Genomic DNA, 12,361 nt, shown 5'->3' with positions numbered 1-12,361 from the left:
GACTAGAGCCTGAGCCTAATTCAGTGATGGCGAACCTATGACACGCGTAGCCATTTCTGATGACATGTGGCTGCATGCTGAGGATGAAACATTTGCTGCTCCTGAGGATGAAACATTTGCGACTAGAGTTTTGGAGTTAATTTTTTCCTCAAAGTGACACACCACCCGAGTTATGCTCAGTTTTTTGGCGAAGTTTGACACACCAAGCTCAAAAGGTTGCCCATCACTGGCCTAATTGCATCTTACATTTAAAAAGGTACATTTGAATTTAAGCATGTTCCTGAAATACCAGCAGTGGTCATCATAGTAGCTTCACTTTTGTGGAACTAACTTGCCCTCATGATTGAGAGTTATCTCTAGGAAATGCAATTTGAGAATTTAAGTTTTTCTTGAGTAGATTTACAGAAGAGTTTGTTTTTTTAAAATATATTTTTATTGATTTCAGAGAGGAAAGGGAGAGAGAGAGAGAAACATCAATGATGAGAGAATCGTTGATCAGCTGCTTCCTGCACATTGGGGTTCGAGCCTGCAACCTGGGCGTGTGCCTTGCCTGGGAATTAAACTGTGACCTCCTGGTTCATAGGTCGATGCTCAACTACTGACCACACCAGCCGGGCAGGACTAAATATTTCAGTCACCAAATCCAGGTGGCTAATTCCTGGTCCATGGAGGTCACACAAAGGCAGCTGCTCCACTGGTGGTCACAGTGTGCCCCTCTCCTGGAGCCTCCTGGGCCATGGCCCGGCCAGGGCAGCCCTTACATCCCTTTGCTGTGACTCCAAGCTAAGACAGGCAGTGGTTTGGAAGAGGAACCCTACTGTGAGGGCTGTACTGCACGTCTCTCCGAGGTGCGACACCTTGGATACCATCCAAGAATGTGCTTGGAATGCAGCTCGGGATAACCAGTGCTGCTGCTGTAGTGTTGCTGGTATAATTACTCTGCGGTGTGCACTGAGGCCAGGTGTCAGATATTCAGGAGACCTTTGCTCTAGCTGGTTTGGCCTGTGGACCAGAGAGTCCTAGATTTGATTCCGGGGTTGCGGGCGGGCTTCATCCAACATGCAGGGGGCAGCCAATCAATGATTCCCTCTCAACATTGATGTTTCTATCTCTTCCTCTCCTTTCCTCTCTGAAATAAATAAAAATATATTTAAAAACATATTCAGGGAATCTTTGATTGTGGCCAGGGGGTTGTTTCTGATACTTGAATGCAGATGACTTTTAGCCTGGAGGATTAGCCAAATTTAGCTTTGCAATAAAACAAGAATGTAGGCCCAAGAGGGAAGGGAATTTATAATTATTATAATGACTAGAGGCCTGGTGCACGAAATTCATGCACTGGGGGGGGGGGGGTGTCCCTCAGCCCGGCCTGCACCCTCTCCAATCTGGGACCCCTGCCTGCCTGATCACCCCTAACCGCCTCTGCCTCGGCCTCCACCACCATAGCTTTGTCCAGAAGGACGTTTGGAAGGATGTCTGGTCTAATTAGCATATTACCCTTTTATTAGTATAGATTACCATAATTTACAATCATAATTATTTACAGGGTTAGCTTCTTACTGTACACATTGTAAATGCCTATCTATGTTACTAGATCAGTGGTCGGCCAACGCATTAGTCAACAGAGCCAAATATCAACAGTACAACGACTGAAATTTCTTTTGAGAGCCTAATTTTTTAAACTTCTTCTAACGCCACTTCTTCAAAATAGACTCGCCCAGGCTGTGGTATTTTGTGGAAGAGCCACACTCAAGGGGCCAAAGAGCCGCATGTGGCTCACGAGCCGCAGTTTGCCAACCACGGTGCTAGATGTTCTTCCACTATGTAGCATAGTGGCCAAAGATTTGTGGCAGTTTTATAAACTAGGTAAAGCCTGCCACCATGCTTTCAAATCAGAACGTGGGAAAGGCCAGCTGAGGGCGAATGCCAACCAATTCTCGATGAAAAGTGGATTGGTTGTCACAAATTTAGTACTGTGAAGGCAAACAGCTGTGACTCACAGGCTGATTCACGCGTTTTCTCTGGGAAGCAGGGCCCCAAGTTTTCCCTGGGTCCCTCTCATGACTGCGAGTCCCTGAGGTGCAGCCTGGCTCAATGCGGCAGCCTCGCCACGGACACGCGGTCCCCACGACAAACACCCGCGCTGAGGAGGGCGACCCCCAAAGCCAGGCCTGGTTTATAAGATGGCGTTTAGGGAGCTTTGGATTCAATTATGAAACATCCTAGTTTTAGTATATGTGCTGCCGAAGCGAGCACATAAATTAGGAAACATTCTAAAAGTTGGACCTTTGTCAATGCCGCGAGGCAGGTTCGTACCTCACCCCCTGATCCCCGCTGCGGCGTCCTTCCGCTCCGGCGGTGCACACCGGGTCCCAGCCCCACCTCCCGGGCTCTCACCCGGCCCTCCCCGCTCGCACAAGGCCACCCCCGGCCGAGCGGCGGCGCTGCGGCGGCGTGGGGAGGGCCGCAGGGGCGGGGACGCCGGGCGGGGGCGGCCTGCCGGAGCGCGGGGAGCCGGTCGCCGGGCGGGCGGGCGCGGGGCGGCATGGCGTGGCCCTGCATCAGCCGCCTCTGCTGCCTGGCGCGGCGCTGGAACCAGCTGGACCGCTCGGACGTGGCGGTGCCGCTGACCCTGCACAACTACTCGGACCTGGAGAGCGAGGAGCCGGGCCCCGGCGGCGCCGCCTCGCGCACGGGCGCGTCCCCCGCAGGCGCCCGGGACCCCGGCCGGGACGTGCCCCTCACTCAGTACCAGCGGGACTTCTGCGCGTGGCCCGCGCCCGCGAGGCCCAGAGATGCGACGCCGGGGCGCAGGCCGGGGGCCGGCGGCCGGAGGGGCGCCTCTCCCGCACCCGCTGGCCAGGGCGTCTACGTGCTCCCCCTCGGGGATGCGGACGCGGCTGCAGCAGCCACCTCGTCGTACAGGTAGGGGCTGGGGGGAGGGAGCGCATCGCGTCCAGACCCGGGGGGCGGAGGAACCCGCCCCGAGGCCGGGAGCCAGGAGGACACGGTGGGTGGGGGCGAGGGGGCGCCTGGAACCCCCACCCCACAGGGCTTCGAGAGCGGCGGGCGGCCTCGGAGAGCATTCCCTTTGAAAGGCCCCCGGGCACGGCGGCGGTGCCCTTGTGCCCCCTGACCGGCCTCAGAGTGAATGAGCGAACACCCCCGCTGACGGGGAGCTCACCTCCTCACTTCCAGCCCCGCGCCCGCCCCGGGCTGCCCCGTCAGGAAGCCCGCCTTGGCGGTACCTCTGCTTCCCTGGAACTTGCACCAGGTGGGCCCGGCCTTCGGAGGCGTGCGCGCGGGCGGACGGCCGGAGCCGCCGCGGGCCCCGCCCTCCGGGGGGCTGGGGGTGAGGCCTCGGCAGCTGGGCTGTTGGGAACGGTCCCTGGGATCCAGTTCCTTCGCTTCCAGGAATTGCCCCGTGCGGGGTGGAGCTAAGGAACGTGAGGCCCGCGGCACCTGGTGCGGCCGAAGCTGGAAGCCACCCGCGGTCCCGCCGAGCGGCTGCTTAGTCGCCGCTCCACCAAGGGCTGGGCCACCGGGAAGCCGAGAAGGTCCTGGTGACGGAAGCTCCTCGATAGGCCCCTGTCACACCAGCAAGAGGCAAAACAGCACGCCCGCTGCTCTGTGTTCCACAGGGGTGTTGACGGACCCAGATGAGCACAGGATGTCTCTGATGGGTGGTAACCTGTGGGGGAGGCGGGAGGATGCTGCTGGGGAGGAAGGAGGCCGACTTTTCACTAGACTCCGTCGCACACTTGCTTTAAAAAGAAAAAAACGCCCAGGTGTGACCTTTTATTTATTTATTTTTTTAGAATATATTTTATTGAGGTTTTTTTTTTTTTTACAGAGAGGAGGGGAGAGGGATAGAGTTAGAAACATCGATCAGTTGCCTCTTGCACGCCCCCTACTGGGGATGTGCCCGCAACCAAGGTACATGCCTTTGATCAGGATCGAACCTGGGACCCTTGAGTCCTCAGGCCGAGGCTCTATCCACTGAGCCAAACCGGTTAGGGCCAGGTGTGACCTTTTAAAAGTAAACAATATTTGGCCGTGGCCGGTCGGCCCGCCGCGCACCGAAAGACCGAGGGTTTGATGCCAGGTCTAGGGCACATACCCCCGATGCAGATTCGATCCTTGACCTCAGTCCGGGCGGTGGGGGATGCAACCAATCCACCTGTCTCTCTCACATGGATGTTTCAGACGCTCCCCACCTACCCTTCTCCTTCCCCCTCTCTCTAAAAAAAAAAAAAAAAAAAAAAAAAATGGAAAAAATACCCTCTGGTGAGGAGTAACCATAACTAAGTAAATAAAATTTTAGAGGGAAAAAAACACTTATAAGCATCCTTATAGCTAAATCTTTGCTCCTTTGATAATTATTTTTAGTATAAATTCCTACTTGTGGAATTAAAGGAGCAAAGGGGTATAAACTTTCCACATCAGTTTTATTTTCAAATCAACTGTATTTTTTTTTTTCTATAATCCTCACCCGAGGATATTTTTTCATTGATTATTTTTAGAGAGAGTGGAAGAGAGAGGGAAAGACAGAGAGAAATATCGATGTGAGAGAAACCTACTGACTGGTTGCCTCCTGCAGGAGCCCTGACCAGGGCCCAGGCCGGGGAGGAGCCTGCAGCCGAGGTACGTGCCCTTGACTGGACTCAAACCGGGGACCTTTCGGTCCGCAGGCCGATGCTCTGTCTACTGAGCCAAACTGGCTCGGGTTCGAATCAACTGAGGCACAATTTCCACAGAGTAAAACTTTGGTAGAAGCCTGGGCACCACCGTATTATCGAGACAGGAAGAACGCTCCCCCTCCTCCACGGCCTGTAGTTTTTAAGAACTTGATGGGGATGATTGTTAGAGGGTGGCCTGTGTTCACCGACACTGTTCTCGCGTGTGGGAACGTCGGGCAGGGAAGGGGGTGGTCGGTTCTGACTGCTGCACTCGGCCCGGAGCCTGGTGGAGGTCTGGAAGGGCAGCGGTCCTGCGTGTGCAGCGCCTTCGCGGGGCTGATGTTCGGGGGGCCAGGAGCAGGACAGGGGGGTGCTGGCGGGAGCAGCTTCGGCTGGGGCAAGGCGCACTTTCTGAGTCAGAACCGACTGGCAGGGAGCAGCTGCCTCGTGCGGTGCTGGCTCCTCCTCGCTGGGTGCTGGGAGCCTGGGCTTTTAGAAGCGGTCCCTCCTCCATGGTGAGCAGATGGCGGGTCCGAACGCCCTGCTGGGTCCTCCCCGCTCCAGTGACCCGGGAGGCACTAGCTCTCACTCCGCGTAGCACGCACTGGGCACCAGGCTCAGGACTTCCTCGGGTTGTCTCCCCAGGACCTCACAGGAACCCTCTGGAATCAGTTCCGGTCTTGTCGTCCCCATTCTACAGAGGAGCCTGAGCGGCTGGCACCAGGCCCAGGGCGCAGGCAGTGGGACCCCGTGTGTCTCTCCTCAGAGACCAAATGTGTCCTCACAGGCTGTTCCCTAGGACGCCGCCTCCTGAGTCCTGGAGCGGTGGCCCACTTCCTGCTGTGCAGCCTGTGGGTCACTTGGCCTCTCTGCCCCTCCCTCATCTGGAACAGAAAGAGCGGGAGTGTGGCTGCCTGGTCCCCGAACCCCGGAGACAGGACCACTGCAAACCCCGGAACCTGGCCAGCAGGCCCCGGGACCCTCCCCGCCCAGCTCTAGAGCCGGGCATGAACAAGCCTTCCTGCCTGCCTTCTTGAAAGATGCACCTAAGTGAATTGTTCCCCAAAGATGTGTTACAGAAGACCAAGGAAATACCAAGCACGCTTCCTAGAGAAAGGGAGGGACCCCGTTTATTAACACTAGTGGACTCCGGGAATCATTTCCAAATCAGAGTGAAGAAACACGCCGAGGGCTTCACTTTTTATAACCTTCTGAGGTCTTTGTCTTGCAGATATGGTTCCGCCCCCTTTCGTGGGCTTACAGGAAGGCCCCCAGGTGTTGGGGGTCCCCAGGACATATCAGATGACCTGTCCTGGGGCCAGCGATGACCCCCCCAACCCCCAAGGCAGTGCATTGTTCAGTTTTTATGGCCTGACACGCCTTGCAAGACCAGCTTCCTCCTCAGATGGACCGCTTCACCCAGCAGGTCCTGCCCGGCCTGGCCCTGGTCTCCACGTGTGAACTGACCACTGACCGGCCTCATTGCCGCCAGGCTCCCTCCTCCTGAGCAGCTCCTCCCAGAGCCTCCCCTCCAGAATTCTGTGCCTGCGGGTCAGCACCGGTGGCCTAGGTTCCAGCTCCATCCACTTCCAGAAGGGCTCCTTCCTGGCTCCTCCCTCTTTCCTTCCTGGGCCCGACAGCTGAAGGGCCGGCAATTAAAGTGCGAGACTGACTCCCACTTTTCCAGCTGCTGGACATGAAGGCTCATAATTGTGTGCACATGGAGCAGAAGCTGCACTTTTCAGCAGAGGAAATGAAGGCCCTGAGCAGTGAAGGGATTTGTTTGAAGCCGCACTGGGCTGAGAACCAGGCCTCCGGACCCTCGGTCCTGGGCTCTCCGAGTGGCCCTGGGCAGAGCCCTGCCCCTCAGTGGGAGGGTGAGCAGCCCCCAGGGTCCAGCATGAGGTGGCAGTAGAGCCTGCTTGGTTAGGAGAAGCACGGTGGCCTTGGCTAGTCCTACGTTTTTATCATCTTCTTGGTCAGATCCCGTAGTCTGCCTTCCTCTCCGGAGCAGTCACCAGGTCCTGGGGATCCCATCTTTGGTCCCTTCTATTCCCTGATTCCCTCCCCCCTTCTCCTCCCTCCCCCGCCCCAACCTGGGCTCCAGCACCAGCCCCGCCTGAGGAGCAGCCCCAGGCACTGCTCTAGCCCCTGCCGCTGGCTGCTTCCTGCTCTGGGACCCCTGCAGCCACCTGGGGCAGCAGCTTGGGAACCAAGCCCAGGGCCCAGCTCAGTTTGGGGACAGAAGGGCTTGCCCAGGAGAGGACCTGCTGCCCCAGGAGAAACGGAGCAGCAGATGGCTCAGGCAGCCGGCCTCGGGGACCCTGCAGCTCCAGAGGCAAAACGGATCTGACAGGGCCCTGGTCCCGCTCGCCTCCTGGCATCCGAGTGCTGACCCCGGACAGGCAAGGCTGCTCCCTGCACCCGCGGCCCAGCTGTGCCGCTGCCAAGAAAAGGCAGCTTTGTTGACTGCAGGGCCTGAAACCGGGCCAGGGCTGTGGGTGGGATGAGACAGGAGTGGATCCAGCCCACACGTGCTGCCCAGCCAGCTGGACACTTTCCACCGAACATGGCCTCCACCAGGCCAGGTGCTCCTGTGGACACGGCAGGTCTCTGCTTCCGGAGCTCACCGTCTGGTAGTGCTGATGTAATTAAGAGGCTTTTTCTGTTCAGAGGAATAAAGTCTTCATCTAGAAAATGCTACCCCAAGGACATGGAGGGGTGGTGGTCACTCCTCACCTCCCTCCAGGGAGCTGGCTTTCCCTGTTGCATGCCCCCCCCCCCCGCCCCCCACACCCACGCTTGAGTGCAGAGCCTTGCAAAAGAGCCAGACCATCTTGTAGGTTTTGCGATGGTCACTATGATTATTCTCTTTTGCAGGAGTTAAGACAAACTGTTAACTAAAAGTGACATTGAGCCTTATTTTCCTTCTCACTGGCCACCAGGTGCGGAGACTTGCTGTGCTGGGCTCTCCAGGCCGGCACCTCCTGACTCAGGGCCTCAGTGCTGTGCGGGGAGGGAGCATCCTTCCCTGGCGCTGGGCCCCTAGGGCCCTCGGAGGCGTCCCGGAGACAACACCGGGAGCACCGGTGGGGAGGGCTGGGGCTGGTATGTCTCCTGGGCCCAGCACACCAGCTGTGGGCGGTCTGGGACGAATAAGATGCAAGCGCTAAGTTCTTTCCTAACTCCGCGCAGCCGCAGCCAGTTGCTCACCTGCAACCTGAGAGTTTAAGTTTCTGCTGCTACTTCCTTGGGGGTCAGGTGAGCCACTTCGAGGTGGAGGTGGAGCACTCAGAAGTGAAGGGCGGGTCAGCCAGACGCGCTTCCTCCAGGAAGTGGCGGTGCCTGAGCAGCGCATTTCCTCTGCAACTAGCTTTTGTGAGGGAGGAGCCCCGGAGCCGGAGCAGCATTTCAGCAGGGGGCATGGCCGGGAATTCTCCACCGAGCACGGGCACGGGCAGCGCCCCTGCAGGAGCGTGGGAAGTGGTGGCTGACCCTGTGAGGTTGTGACCCCGTCTCTGTTCCAGACAGGAATTCCAGCCCTGGACTGGAGTCAAGCCGTCACGATCCACAAAGGCGAAACCGACCACGGTGATCACAACCCACAGCTCGGGATGGGACGGCTGCCCTGGGGCCGCCTTCCAGGTCAGCCTGAGCCAGCGCTGCAGGGCCTGTGGGAACAGGCCTTTCTCCCCACCCACCCCCTCAACCCCAGATTAGGGACTAGGGGTCAGGTCGCAGGGTGTAAATGGTGTTACGGCTGGGGCAGCAGTGCCTGAGCACCTAGTGGTCTCTCAATAAACAGAAACCCAAGGTCCTTTGCACTGGCCAGGTGGTCCCCCCCAGTGTTGGCTTCTCTGGTGAGCAGGTGTCTCTCCCGCCTGAGTCCGTCTTACCTTTGACCGCTCGGCAGTAGTGACAGGCATTCGTGTGGAAATGGGAGGGAGGTGGGGGACGCTTCCACCCAGGGGCTTCAGGGAGCAGAAGGGAAGGTCGTATGTCACATCTGACCTAGCAGGGACCCCGCCCACTGTGGAGGTTCTCCTCGGACCCTTCAGGTTAATAGCTTCAACTCGCAGAGGACAAAGGGCGGCCGAGAGGAGGGAACTTTTCCGGAGCTGGGGGAGGGGAGGTGGAGGGAGAGGCCCACTGATCGGTGCCACGTCTCGTGTTTCAGGTCCCTGAGGTGAGGAAGACGGTCTCTCCTAACCCCTCAGCCATCTTCCAGGCTCCGGCTCCCCGGATCCTCAATGTGTGACTCCCACCGAGCAGAGTGCCAGCGGCTGTAAACGGGGTGAGTCTGGGACGGCTCCCGCCTTCTCACCCTGGGGCGCACTCCCCCAGCTGCCACCGGGCTGCAGGCCTGGCGCAGAGGGACATGGCACCACTCAGCCCAGCTCTGGACCTCGGCCGTCCTCGGGAAGGGTGCGGAAGGCTTCTGATCTTTTAATTGCCACCCTTATTTTTAAACCGGAGAACTCGAGGATCAATTCTGTTGTGAACTGAACTGGCCCAGGGGCGCTGAGGCATATGGACAGCAGGTCCCTGAAAGAGCCAGTCATGCCCGCTGTTTTCCCGGCTGCATGGTAACTTACAACCTGCGGTAACCCAAGGTAACGTTCTTGGATGTTCCTACAAACGGTCCCACATGATCAAGCTGTACAAGAAACCTTAGGTTATCACCTGCATGTCATTCAGAATTACCAGGAAGAAGCTGCCAAAAGAAACAGTATCAATCACAGGGTTTCAATTTTAAAGACATAGTTTCTTTATGGCCAAGATTACCCTTACGTTTTGTTTTTTTTTAAATTGATTTCAGAGAGGAAGGGAGAGGGAGAGATAGAAACACCAAAGATGAGAGAACATTGATTGGCTTCCTCCTGCACGCCCCCTACTGAGGATTGAGCCCGAAACCCAGGCATGTGCCCTTGACAGAATTGAACCTGGGACCCTTTAGTCCGCAGGCCAAGGCTCTATCCATTGAGCCAAACCGGCTAGGGCGACCCTTACGTTTTTAACAAAGAATTTCTTGGGATGAGTGCTTGAAGTATTGAATGAACGAATGCCATTTACCTTGTGGAAGGTTGCTGAGCCCCACATTTTACTACTACTTCCAGTTTACCCCTTAACATATTGATAACCAGAAGGGAACTACCATCACACTGGCTAAGAATTAAGAGCTTTCTTTTTAAATTTTTAAATTTATTGATTTTAGAGAGAGGAAGGGAGAAACATCAACTTGCTGTTCTACCCCATTCATGCACTCACTGGCTGTTTCTTGTATGTGCCCTGACAAGGGATCGAACCTACAACTTCGGCGTATTGGGATGATGCTCTAACCAAGTGAGCTACCCAGCCATGGTTGGGAGCTTTTAAAAAATTTTTTAAATTTAATGTTATTATTTTTAAGATATGTATTTGTACTGATTTCAGAGAGAGAGGGAGAGAGTAACATTGATGAGCACATTGATTGGCTGCCTCCTGCATGCCCCCTACTGGGGATCGAGCCCGAAACCCGGGCATGTGCCCTGACTGGGAATCGAACTGTGACCTCCTTGTTCCTAGGTAGATGCTCAATCACTGAACCACACGGGCAGGGAGCCTTTAGCCTTTTTTTTTTTTTTTTTTAAAGACAGCAGTATTAGCTTCATTCCCTGAAAGTCCTTCAAGTGTCATCTACACCCGCCTTTATTCTCAAGCCTGCCCTGCTACAGGGACAGGGAGCTCACTGCCTGTTGAGGCGGCAGCTCATTTTGTCTTTGGAACTCGCTTTCCTTTAAAATCCCAGCCCGTGCGGCTGTGGAGAACAAGCCTGGTCCCCTTTGCACAGCAGCCCTTTCAAGCCCTTGAAGAAGCTCCTGTCCCATCTCTGGTTGGAGGCACAGCCCAGGTCAGCTTGGTAAGGAGGCACAAGGATTCCCTTTGGATTTCTCTCTCCGGCCCGAGGGGGACTCTAGTCTGGAGCACCTATTTAAGCCACAAGAGGTGATGTTCCGGTCTTAGAAGCCCCTCAGGGTGGAGGTGGGGCTGTTTTAGCTCAGGCTGCAAAGGGAGTGACCCCTCAGAGGTGCAGCTCTGGTAGGATAGCCCTTCCCCTCATCCCAGCAACGGAAATGCTCCGAGAATCATTCTAAAGGGAAAACCAAGCCATATGCTGACACAAAGGGTTCTATTATTTCAGACTTCATTGGTTTGCACATTAGATGTTTCTAAAAGAAGAGACTGCCTGCTGGGCATTCGGTGGGAAATGACCAGATTAATGGAACAGTTTCAGATTTTACTAAAACGCAAAAATAAGGTATTTCAATTTTTTGTTTATTTTTTAAATTATAAATGAGCACCTTCTCCTAGTTTCCTTCATCCTCCTCTTGATGGTAAGCCCCTGAATGTCTCCCGGCTGCAGCTGATACCCCGAGCCCGAGAACCCTCGCTTTGGCTGCAGTCCACGCCGTGATACATGCAGCCTCTCACAAAACCCACCAACCTGCCGCCACATTTAGTTCCCCGACGTGCCCCCACTCCCAGGAGCCTAGGTAAACAACTGTCTTTGAAGCTAGTCTTGGACTCAGATCTTGACTTCTCCCTTCACTAGCTGTGAGCAGTCTAAGCTCCCGTTTCCTCATCTGCAAAATGAGGCTAATCCCCCCGACCTGGCTAAGAGTCTGGGCTTATGTGCAGGGGACTTAGGACAGTAAGCAGAGTGCAGCGTTGTAACAATTCTTTCCTACCCCAGCACCCTCCCCGTTTCTCAGGGAGCAGCTCTATTCTCCTGCAGCTTTGCTCCACCTCCCCCGATGCCGACAGTCCCTCCCACTGAGACCTGTCCTTCCGTGCCCTTCCCTCCCCGAGCCTGCCTCGAGCTGGCATGCATGCACGCCCAAAGACCTTTTTGGATTGCACTAGAACAGGGCTTTTCAAACACCCCAACCTGACAACCTTCCTAACCAGACTTCATTAATTAGAAGGACATCTGGCTTCTGAAGGAACTTCCTCCCACTGGCTCTAGGTCTTAGTCAGGCCTAACCTTGTTACTGGAGTGGACTTAAGAAGCCACTGAGCCCGGCTGGTGTGGTTCAGTGGTTGAGTGTCTACCTATGAACCAGGTTAGGGTTCAGCTCCCAGTCAGGGCACATGCCCAGGTTGCAGGCTCAGTCCCCAGTAGGGGGCATGCAAGAGGCGGGTGATCATCGATTCTCTCTCATCACTGATGTTTCTCTCCCCCCCTCCCTTTCAGAAATCAATAAAAATATACTTTTTAAAAAGTTAAAAAATAAGTAAATAAAAGGCAATTGAGACAACAGTCTCAACCATGTGGTCCCAAATCACATATGTAATATATACACTGACAAAGAAAAATGCATTGGAATATTAATGGTTGTTATCCTTAAGATGCAGATTTACGGGTAATTTTAAATTTTTTACTCATTATATTTACTAAAGTTTCTATGTAATAAGCACTTTTGTATTAATTCTGTAAAGAGAAAGGTTTTTAAAAATAAAAGACAGTTCAATCTGTGAGCTAACGTCAGCCAGAAGGAAGAGTTCAGTATTCCTGATTCCATAAGCAAGGTCAGCCCTGCCCCCAGCGCCTCCAGCAGCTGGGAGGCGGCCCAGGGGCCCCGCGGAGGGAAGCCCCGTTGTCCTTTCAGCTGGTCATTCAGAGCAAGTCCCGCTCTGTGGTG

At 55.3% G+C, this 12,361-nt stretch overlaps 1 protein-coding gene across 1 annotated transcript; it reads left to right on the top strand.

Moving 5' to 3' along the window:
- Positions 1-2,529: 2,529 nt before the first annotated feature.
- On the top strand, positions 2,530-11,503 carry MAP6D1 (MAP6 domain containing 1). Its single transcript, XM_008142388.3, has 4 exons — positions 2,530-2,925; positions 8,207-8,324; positions 8,857-8,973; positions 10,861-11,503. Exons 1-3 carry the CDS (start codon positions 2,546-2,548, stop codon positions 8,935-8,937), a joined length of 579 nt encoding a protein of 192 aa, XP_008140610.2. The 5' UTR covers positions 2,530-2,545; the 3' UTR covers positions 8,938-8,973; positions 10,861-11,503.
- The last annotated feature ends 858 nt before the right edge of the window (positions 11,504-12,361 follow it).

The sequence above is a fragment of the Eptesicus fuscus genome, chromosome 3 (genome assembly GCF_027574615.1).
Source record: "Eptesicus fuscus isolate TK198812 chromosome 3, DD_ASM_mEF_20220401, whole genome shotgun sequence".
NCBI lineage: Eukaryota > Metazoa > Chordata > Mammalia > Chiroptera > Vespertilionidae > Eptesicus > Eptesicus fuscus.
The sequence above is the reverse complement of the archived record's forward strand: the minus strand, read 5'-3'. Positions and strand labels throughout refer to the sequence as shown.

Excerpts from the sequence above, each read along its gene's own strand:
- MAP6D1 (XM_008142388.3), top strand. The coding sequence starts at position 2,546 with ATGGCGTGGCCCTGCATCAGCCGCCTCTGCTGCCTGGCGCGGCGCTGG. Across the intron at positions 2,926-8,206 it reads GCAGCCACCTCGTCGTACAG|ACAGGAATTCCAGCCCTGGA; the intron begins GTAGGGGCTGGG and ends TCTCTGTTCCAG. Across the intron at positions 8,325-8,856 it reads GCCCTGGGGCCGCCTTCCAG|GTCCCTGAGGTGAGGAAGAC; the intron begins GTCAGCCTGAGC and ends CTCGTGTTTCAG.